This window comes from Akebia trifoliata, chromosome 4, assembly GCF_017979445.1.
Source record: "Akebia trifoliata isolate Shusen 1 chromosome 4, ASM1797944v1, whole genome shotgun sequence".
Classification (NCBI taxonomy): Eukaryota; Viridiplantae; Streptophyta; class Magnoliopsida; order Ranunculales; family Lardizabalaceae; genus Akebia; species Akebia trifoliata.
The window spans coordinates 2556923-2568236 of NC_141378.1; the positions used below are offsets into that span (position 1 = coordinate 2556923).

The 11314-nt window shown below is 36.3% G+C and overlaps 1 protein-coding gene across 1 annotated transcript; it reads left to right on the forward strand.

The window, feature by feature from the left end:
* The first annotated feature begins 676 nt into the window (after positions 1-676).
* LOC147402924 (uncharacterized) lies at positions 677-10554 on the forward strand. The gene is made up of 6 exons (XM_086438330.1): positions 677-850; positions 934-998; positions 3349-5373; positions 7845-7965; positions 9072-9131; positions 9218-10554. Exons 3-6 carry the CDS (start codon positions 3542-3544, stop codon positions 10307-10309), a joined length of 3105 nt encoding a protein of 1034 aa, XP_086294456.1. The 5' UTR covers positions 677-850; positions 934-998; positions 3349-3541; the 3' UTR covers positions 10310-10554.
* The last annotated feature ends 760 nt before the right edge of the window (positions 10555-11314 follow it).

Here is an 11314-nt window from a genome sequence, read left to right on the forward strand (position 1 = left end):
AATATCTTTTAATTTGAGATAATCCTATTATTTTCAACTAATTACATGTCCTATTTGCCCCCGCTCTCTTCTTGCCCTCCATACTTCCTCGCAAATTCAGTCATCTTCAAGCTCGTCAATTTTACCACATTAACTAAACTTTGCCCCCCACTACAAGAAAATCCCCAGTTCACCCTTGTTTAGGTGTTATGGATAATGTGTTTACCTGATATAATATAAAGTTTAGGATTCATGGTCTTGTGCAAAAAATGCAACCAAACATGGTTAAACCACAAAATCTAACGTTCGAAATTTAATTATACTGATCCATACCATACAGTGGGATATATATTCTATCTCGATTGTTAGATTTGTATTTAACGGTCAGGATTTCGTGTATTTTACAAGTCTTTTCCACTCTTTCCATTAGAAAATGCTCAAGTGACCTCGGGCAGTACCTCATATCGCACTTCTGGAGGTCACTCCACCGACTCATAGGAATATAGGATTGATCTCTAATGGATCACAAAATACGATCGAGTACGTAAACTGTCGGATCGGGTCATTGACAAACTCCACTCACGAGAACCTTCAGTAAGCCTATGTGCCACGTGTGCTGCTGACGCGATAGATCTTTTTCATCAGTAACCGTTCATCAAGTATAAAACAACTTCTTTGACCATTTAAGCACAACTAGCAATCTTTATCTTTCGTAAAAACACCCCCGCAAAAGCCAGTCTTACATATCTACTTTCTAGGGTTTCAGCCTTCGTCGCAGGGTTTATTTTTGTTCGTCGCTCTTCGAACTTCGATCCATTAAAAAAAAAAAAACTGTATAAGAGAGAAGGAATCGATCAATCTCTTCTCCCAGGTTTGTATTCTTCGATTCCTCCGGATTTCTCTTAAAAAGCTCTGATTTTTCTTTGTTCATCGATTTAGTTTTCTCTTCTGCAGGAAGATTCATTTGAACAACTAGGAAGACGAAGAAGAAAACGAAGGTCTTCAGAGACCTAAAAAGCGTAAATCTCTCTCTCTTTGTTCATTAGCTCTTATATTTCTAGTAGGTTTTGAAATAGAATTAATTTTTCCTGAAAGAAGATAAGATTCTGGTTTTAACATAGAAACTGTTTCTTAATCCAATTGATGTGATGTTCCATCAGTCTTTAATTCATCATTCAAGTTATTTACCGACGGATGCTTTTGCGAATTGGAGATGTCCATCGGGGCGTGGCCTTGAATATGAACATTTTTTTTTTATTGGCACAGTAAAACTCATTAACGAGTTGCCCTCTACCAGTTAAAAAACGATGTAATTTTGTGTGTGTTTTGTTTTTTGTTTGTTGTGTTACATTAGGTGTTCTTCTCCCTTTAATATAGGTTCTTTAAAAAAAGGATTTCGGGCACAGAATTCATAGGGTAGGGGATTGAGGGCTTCAGACAACTACCTTTAGGGGGAAAAACCTTGCTTGGTGAGCTTCGACCCATAGCTCAGTTAGTTGATATGTTGCAATGCAACTTTGAGTTCGTGAGTTCAAGTATTACCAATCAAAAAGAACTAGCTTGGTTGGGTTGATTGCTATCTTGGGGTTTATTTTAGGGATTTTTGGAAGATTGTATCCTCTTTAGATACCTCTCTCTTTTGCAGATATAAGGTTCACAATTGTTTACTGAGTTTTAAGTAAATTCGCTTGTGTATATTTTTTTTTTGGCATGGTACGGGAGAAGTACATCGTTTCTATGTAAGAGGACATGTCATCTTTCTGTTATTGAGCATGTTGTCACATTTCAAGATGGAACACAATTCGGCATAGATCCCAATATATTTGATATTTCATCGCATCATTTGATGAAGAGGCTCAAATCATCCCAATTTTGGATGGTTCAATGGAGTGTGGAAATGTTTTGTTATACATTTTTACATACTACTTTTTTCTTTTATGGAAAGCAATTTAAATATGGATTAAATATTGTAGTGCGCTAAAAGTTTGTGAACATGTCTGTTTTCTGTCTTGTTCAAGGTGTGCCATGCTGTACATATCGCATCTATGTTTGACACTGACGCATATTTGTGTCGTTGTCAGTTGTCAGTTGTCACAGACGCATTTAGATATTTAATGTGTCAACACTGATAAACATGTCCATGTTATTTGTTACACAATCAGATTGGGATCTTCATTGTTTGGAGTGGTTTATTTAGGGGGAGAGCTTAGTTGATAACATGGATTAGACAATTTTTTGTGTTCTAGTGTAGGTATAATTGATTGATAGTGACTTTACGGTGAAGTAGAGGGGTGGATTTTCTGAGTGTTTCTTTTGTAAGTTTTGACCTTTTTAAGTTGGTTGATGTTTTTGAGTTGTATAATGGATATTCTTGCTAGACTGGACTATATTGCCTAATATGATTTTTTTAGGATGGCCTATGCATATTTTATGAACGAATAATAATTTGGGAAAAGTCGTAAAATGCATAGTCTAAGCATGATGCTTGGACGCCCCATTGTTAGATCCATAAAATACGTTATGGTAAATGAAGAAAAACAAATACAATTGTTTGGTAACATTTCTCTGAGATTTAGCTATGCTATATATTTTTGGCATTATTGATTCTAAAAATATAATCAATTCTAAAAGAATGGTTACCAAATGGGACTGAAATTGCAGATATTTTGTAATCTGTTAGCGTGCTACTTGTTAGTTATTTAGCTCATGTGCTTGTGTTTGATTTGAATATTAGGATTATAATGTAATAGTTCGATTATGATTTATACTCACAAAGGTAAATGATAAGAAAAGAATTGCTATTTTTCTTATTATATTATTTCTACGCTGATCTTATTATGTAGAATTTTTTCTTTTAAAAAAGGTTTTATCTCACTCTTCGAACTGCCTTGATGATGCTTGTGACTCATATCTGAGAGGCAAACTGCCTCAATTGTGCCTCAAGCTTTTTAAACCTTGGAAGGGCCATTATTTTCCGTCAAACTTTATTTTAAACCATGGTTTCAACTTAAAACAATAACAATTGTCAATCTACATGATATTGTAAATGCATTTAGGAATGATACATGCAAGTGAGGATTTACATGAATATAAAGTTAGCAGTTTATAATTTTGATGCATTTGTAGATGGCATGCACCCGCACTTGTTTTCTATTGATCTTGTACTTATAAAATAATGTCTGAAAATTAATCCTAGTAAATCTTACTGACTCCGATTGCTATTTCTGCCTAGGGACTCCAGCTATATATGTTCTTTGGTCTGGAGGTCTACATGTTCTATTTGTTGTTTTTAAATTTTTTTTATAGCTGCTACACTATTTTTTAAGGAAAAAACTGTTCATAGAAATACTGCCACTTTTTTCCATACAGGTCTTAGTGGGCTTAATTGAAGAAAGAGCTGGGCTGGCTTTCAAAATATTTGGTTGGAACCATACAAAGTTATTTAAGTGGTTGCAGATTCAGAAACGAATCATATTCGCATTTGTTTTTTAGTTTGGTTATTAGCACAATGTCCAACAATCTGGTACATGACAGTCAGTAACAGAACAAGTGAATTGCACAGATGGAACCGCCCATGTCTAATAATTTGGGTTCACAACAAGTATCAATTCCAAACAAGCCAATGGCTCAAATGGTACCAATGTCGAGTAGTCCGCGTTCACAGCAATTTTCAGTTCCAAACAAGCGAACGACACAGATGGTACACATAGCCAGTAATCTGGGTTCACAGCCATTATCAACACCAAACAAACGAATGACACAGGTAGGACCCATGCCTGCTTATTCGGGGTCACAACATTTATCAATGCCAAACAAGCGAAATGCACAGATGGAACCTTCTCCGAAAGGCCAAGCAGAGTCATTTGAGTCAGTCAGGGCCAAGCTTAGGGAATCGTTGGCTGCTTCATTGGCCTTGGTTTCTAAGCAGCAAAGCACAGAAGAAAAGAATTCTCAAAGTGAGGCTGCAAGCACTTCGAAGCCGGACAATGAGGATCCTCGTCTGGCTGAATCCACTTCTACAACTCTTGGTGTTGGCTCATGCAATATACCTGAAAAGCCCATGGAAAACTCCTCCAAAGATATTGATTCTGTTCAGAAAGCCAACAATAGCCAAATTTCATCCCAGGAGATTATTGCTAATGAAAATACAGAAAATGCTATTCAAACCTCAAAATTTGATGGGCAAGATTTCCAATTCAATTATGTTTTGCTCGATGACGATGTTTCGTTCAGCAACAGCTTCTTCATCAAGGATGATCTTTTGCAGGGGAATGGTTTGTGCTGGGCATCAGATCTCGAGGTAGATGGTTCTGAAGTAAAGGAAAATCATTTAGCCAAAAGACAAAAGTTGCTACATGAAGAAGAGGGTGAAAATGGGATTGAACCGGCGCCTCAATCTCCGCAAGCACTGGCAACTAGAATTGAAGCGGAACTCTTCAAATTATTTGGAGGGGTTAATAAGAAGTACAAGGAGAAGGGCAGGTCTCTTTTGTTCAATTTGAAAGATCGTAATAATCCAGAGCTAAGAGAAAGAGTAGTGTCTGGGGAAATTCCCCCGGAACGTCTCTGTGCTATGACTGCAGAGGAACTGGCTTCAAAGGAACTATCTGAGTGGAGAATAGCAAAAGCAGAAGAGCTTGCACACATGGTGGTTTTGCAAGATTCAGATGTTAATGTTAGGCGTTTGGTGAAGAAAACACATAAAGGAGAGTTTCAAGTAGAATTTGAACAAGATGATGGTGCTTCAGCAGAGGTTGCTGTAGGGGCAAGTTCACTTACTCAGTTTCGACCCAAAACTAGTGAGAAGGAAGCTCAAGCCCTGTCTAAACCTAATGAAAATGAAACAACCAAAGTTGGAAGTGAGAAGGTTAACTTAGAAGAACAAAGTCTGCAAAGTAGCCTAACTATTCCAAATGATGGGTCTGATCTTATGCAAGGTTTGGTGGTGGATGAACTGAAGGATGCAGAATTTCTTCCTCCAATTGTTTCTCTTGATGAGTTCATGGAGTCACTGGATTCAGAGCCACCATTTGAAGACTTACCAGTTGATGCTGCTGGACAAAGTTTGTCCACATCAGATGAGAAGAGGTCCATTGTTGGATCCAAATTGGGGTCCTCAGATCTTGGTTCAACAGATGAGAAGAGGTCCGTTGTTGGATCCAAATTGGGGTCCTCAGATCTTGGTTCAACAGATCCCATAGATTCTGCCCTGGATAAACCTGATAAAGTGGAGGTGAAATATAGGAGGACGGATGGTAACCTAAAATCCAATTACACTCCTATAGAATTAGAAACTTCCCCTCGTAGTGGTGCTTCAAAGGCAGAGCATGTCTGGGAAGGCTTACTTCAGCTGAATATTTCAGCCATGGTTGCGGTCATTGGCTACTTTAAAAGGTGCATACTTAAGAGCTTAAAGCCCTGCTTGTTTGCAACGTAAAATGCCACAAACACAAAATTTTGTGTTTGCAGAATTTTGTGTTTACCGAATTTTACATAATTTTGTGACTGGAGTGCTTGGTTGTGTCTAATGCAAAATTTTACGTTTGCTTGATTATCACGTAAACGTTAAAAAAAAAAACTGAAAAAAAAACTTTTAAAACCTTGTTTAAAGTTAAATAAAAAATGATAAATAGTTACATATCACTTTAAAACAAATCGAAAAATTATAGACAAAGTGTTTCCATATAGGTCGTACAATGCTATTCTCTTTAAACCTAGGTTATAATAGAAATCCAAAATCTCTTTAATCAGTTACAATTTAACTTAAAACATCTACTATATGATACCAACTTTCACTTGCTAATTTTTCATTTTGGAAAGAAATCCCATTGCCCCAAACATGCCAATATTAGTACTAATAGTGCCTAAATGTAACTCGCCCCAAACTCATTTTAATATCCTACATCTAATGAAAAATATATATATTTTTTAATTTATAAAAAATAAATATAAATTAACGCAAGTAAGACTATTATCCCACAATTATTTTATTTTAATTTAAAAAATAAATATAAATTAACGAGGTAGGATTCTATCCCCGCTTTTCTTATATTTAAAAAAAAACGTCAATGTTTAAAAAAATCCTTTTTTTTTTTTGTAATTTTAAAATATAGATAGAAACTAGCTCCAAGTACGATTCTATCCAACGATTTTTTGTTTAAATAATAATTATATTAACGCTGGGTAATGCTTAAGAAGTTAGAGATAGCCAAAGAAAGCGAAGAGAGACAGGGTTAAGAAGTTAGTGGAAACTTAACATAACGTAAATTTTTGTGGAGGTATTTTCTCCGCAACACTTTACGGAGATTTCGTTGCAATTTTAATTAAGTTTTGTGTTGCTTTACGGTGGGGCCCACCAGAATTTTAACATCCAAGCACCCCACATCCCGCAAACAAATGTAAACGTTTCTGTTTGCGCTTGTCTACGGTGCAAACAAGTAATTGTTTTATCATTGGGTGTTTCTCTTGTTTATGAATTATTGTTTAGCTCTGTAGTTTCCAATTCTTGATACAGTTTTTCCCTTTCGGATTACGTACCTTGTCAAAGATGCTGGTATTTGTTTTTCCTCTCCTTTTACTACTTTGTGGACTCTGGACGTAACTGTCATAGTTCATACCCACAACTGATCCTAATACGCACCCGATTAGTAGTGCATTTTTGTAGAGGTTGATGCCATGAAATCCAAATTTGGTAGTTATGTACTTATATTTTTTGGGGGGAAAGTTAGGCTAATGGATACAAGTCCATTGATATGCATTCCTGATGAAATATCCATTTGGTTTGGGACTCGAACTTAAGTACCTTACATCACACTCCTGGGTGAAACTAAATTATCTTATTAGGTAGTGCTGCATTTATTTTTTCAATGTGAATCTCATCAAGAAATGGGAAATTTGTTTGTGTGGACATTTATAGTTTCGGATACACATTAACTACAAAGATGCTCCCTTCTATCTGTCTGAAAATTTTAAACAACTCCTTAACTAGTAAGACAATTCTACCTTTACACAATTTGTACAGGTCATGTGTTAACAATTGCTTTTAAAATGAATGTATCGTGCTGCTACTACTTAAAAATATATATTGATTAATTCTAAAGAATTGATCCAAGCTTCTCAACGCTATAACTTGGATATGCATTTAGAATTTACGTTCCAAATTGGTTTGATCACTGTTCACTACTGGCCTTTTTCTAAGTGGAATTGTTAAGGGAAATAGTGTCTACTTTATCAGTTAATTTACAAAATCGGTTTGCAATATTGTAAATTTTAATGAGTGTTGTATTGAATTGGTCTTCTCGACCTCCTTTCTCTTATTATGTCATACTTACAATCATGGTATTAAATTTTGACATGTGTCCATAAAATATACCATAGCATTTCCATTTCCACAAGGTCCGGCATGAAATTTAGCTGTCAATTTCTTTTTATAGTTATTTCGATTGAAATACCATTCATTTCATGAAGTATTAAGGTGAATAGTAAATTTCAACTGAAATAGTCAAATGTTAGATACAAATGCATGATTTCGGTGAAAATTTTCAATGAACAGTAAACTTCAACCAAAAGATTCTATCTTGAAATAAATATTAAAAAAATATTGATAAAAAATTATAAATTGCTAATAGAGGACTTGTAAACTACACTTAATAATAATAATAATAGTAATATTTACTTATAAAATAATTGCACATAATAATCATTAATTAGTGTAAATGAATTATGATTATGTAAATATCTATATCATCTAATTTTGATTCATTTTAAGTATGTTAGTACATTCATACAAGCATGCGCACTATTGATATAAAAAATTGTAATTGCTTGCTGAGTCTCCTCCCCCCTTTTCTTTTTTCCTTTTACAGTGGTGAAAAAACATCTGTGAAAGATTGGCCCAGCTTTCTTGATATCAAGGGTAGAGTTCGACTTGATGCATTTGAGAAGTTCCTCCAAGAGCTTCGTATGTCTCGAAGTCGTGCGATCATGGTATCTCATATAGTATTCTTGTAACTGACATGTATCTTATTTAATTTCTTGATTCTTTATTCCTGACTGCTGTTTATGCAATCTAATATCTTATGATCTATGGTGGTTTTTACTTGATCAGTACAGGAATGTGATAATGGCATTGACCAATTAGAATGTGTATTGGCCAAGTGTGTAAATGGAAGAAAAAAAGGAAAAATAAAATACATTATGAAACGTTTTGACAAGAAACAACCTAAGTTTTAAAGGTTCTTCAAAATTCCATATAAATAATCTAATATTAGCTTTTTGTAATATTTTTTTGTAAATGAGAGGCATGCACCCGAAAAAGAAGGGTTTGCTAATCCAGCAGTCATAGGGCAAGGTAACAGATATCACTTTATTGTTGTGTTTGTGGGTGTTAGTTGGGGGTTTCTCTGTGATACAAATCTACAAGGTTGTTACAATACAAAGAGCTATGCTTCATGAGTTATTCTGAACAGGTGCCTTTCCAGTGTTAACGTGATGGATTCCAACACTTCCAGACACTACTAAATTTTCTTTATTTTATTTTTGGCCAAAGTTGCCCATAATATATTTATTATTTTTGCACTAAAATGTGTTTAAGACAGTATGACATCAAATACATATGGTATTATAATCATCATCTTCACTATTTATGCCTTGGCTCAAATATTGGCCTTGCAACATGAATACTATTTTGCAATTCATCCCCGTCTTCAGTCAAGCACTCCTATTCCTGAATTCCCTTGTCCAATTCTGACACTTCCCGTGCATCAGTGGAACTTGGCCGAATAGGAATGATAGCTTATAATTGAAATAACAATACACAATCTACCTTTAGTGGATCTTATTAGGATTTGATGTTTTCTTTCTTCTTCGTCTTCTCCTTTTGTAACGAAATCTAATCAAAGTGAGATGGAGAAAAATTAAAAAAGGCAGATCATTTATACCCACCATTGATCATCCAGTTTTACTTAATTTTTGAATTGTGAATCCCGTACATCCATTTTCCACTATTTTATATATATTTTTAATCTTATTTAAAGTAGAACATTTTTATCTTCAGTGTTGCAGTGTTTTATGAAATTCTTACCCCCTCGCAGGTTCTTCATTTTTGTTGGAAGGAGGATTCCCCTGAGAGCGGACGCGATAGCCTTCATGAGGTGATGGCTAAATTCCTGTCTCATTTTCTTCCCTCCTGTCATTAAGTACTGTCATTTGCATCCTAACCCAAATATCCCTTCTGCAGGTTGTAGGCTCGTATGTTGTGGACGAGCGAGTGGGATTTGCTGAGCCTGCACCAGCGGTTGAGCTCTATCTCTGCCCACCTCACAAAAGAACAGTTGAAATGCTTTGCAAACACCTTCCGAAGGACCACACAGATACTCTTAATGCCATAGAAAATGGTGTCATTGGCATTGTTTTATGGAGAAAGCCTCATGTAACTTCCAAAATATCACCCAACTCTTCCTCCCACCATAAACACAGCTCTAAAAAATCTAGGAAACAGCAAGAAAGGGAAACCAATACAAATTCTAACACCAAAGCACCCCACCTTCTAGACCCAACTCCCACCAATCATGAACCCCCGGTCGAGGATGAACCCATTGACGATGTACCGCCTGGTTTTGGCCCAGCAGCTGTAAGGGATGACGATGATCTCCCAGAATTCAATTTTGTTGGAGGTTCAAACCTCCCAATGTCACAGTTTTCGACCCACAATCCCTCCCAGGGGTCAGGAATGGCTCATTTGCAAACTCCCACTCGACCACCTACCCGCCCAGTCGAGCAAATGAGAGAGCTGATACATAAGTATGGAAACAGTGAAATGCGTTCAAATCAAGTTAACAACTGGCAGCAAAACCGAGGTGTTGGGGTTGAGGTTGAGCCTTGGAATGATGACGATGACATCCCAGAGTGGCAACCACAACCCCCAACACAGCAAGTTTTGCCGCCACCCCCACCAGCACAGTTAGTAAACAGCCTTCAACAGCTAAACCTGCCACCACACATGGTAAACCAACAGCATTTGATGTCATTGCCACCTCATTACCCATCTCAGCAACAGCTGGTGTCGCATCCCATGCAGTTGCAGTCACCGCAACCTCCAATCAATATGATGCAAGGCCAGCAAAATATGGCTACCCCTTGGCCACCTGGCACGCAGTGGACCCTACAACCTGGTTCCCAACCCCACCCAGGGAATGGAGTGATCCAACCTTGTAATTTTGGGGGTCAGCCGTTTGGAGGGCAGTTATATGGGACACCTAGTGGCTTTGGAGCCGGTCACAATGGCATGGATTGGAGACCTGATGACCCTAGGAGTAGAGGAGGGTTTTGATTCCTGTGTTATAGAAATCCAAGCTTGAAGCATCTTAAGATGGATGTGCAGTTCTGTAATTAGAATCTTTAATAGTATCTCTATTGCTAGATCTAGTAAGATTCCAAAGCAGAAATATCTTTCATTTTTTTTTGATATTTTGAAGTATCGTTTTTTTGTCTCATTACTTTATCCTCTTTGGTTTAATCCTTTTAATTCACCTATTTGCCCCTTTTATGGGGGTGTTTATGTTCTTTAATTTGATAGATTTTCGTATGTGTACAAGGATTTTGGGTCTTGGCTTCTAGTCCATACTAATTTCTAGATTCCTGTTTTACCTAGGACTATTTAACACATAGTTATGGTTATTCTTGAATCCTCAAGCCTCATCTTATGTATGGGTGATATTAAAATAAGGATGAGTTTGAGTCTTGTAGAAGCATTGTTTTTAAATTAGAACTGAGTTCTAATCGCCTGAGTTGGAACATATACTTGGAAAGGACTGAGGAGTTTTCTGTTGTCACCCCTCGATCGGTTTGGATAGGTTTAGATGTTTTTTTTTTGGTTTTTTTTTTTATAACAAAATAGCAATTATTATATATATATAGCATATGGTTTGAGTATAAAAAAGACATTCACCGTCATCATAACCTCTATATCATTTAATTGTAACGAATATTCTTATTAATCCGGATCATTCAATTACTAGACCCTCTAGACGGGAGCTCTTCCATGAAAATTTGTCTGATTGGAAGATATTAACCATCCAATAAATATTATGGACAGCTCATTTCAGACACATGGACCACATGTTATATGGTATGATAATTGACAAACATTAGCCTCAACATCAAACAAACGGTTGAGATGGGAAATCACTACTAGTAGAAAATCTCTACTGATCTCAAGAAAACAACTATGGTCTTTCGAAGATCTGTGTTTTCCCTCTCATCTCAATCGTTGTATTTAATGGAGAGCCTCAAACAAAGTCATGGTCCGCCTTCTTATTTCATTGAAGTTGAACAA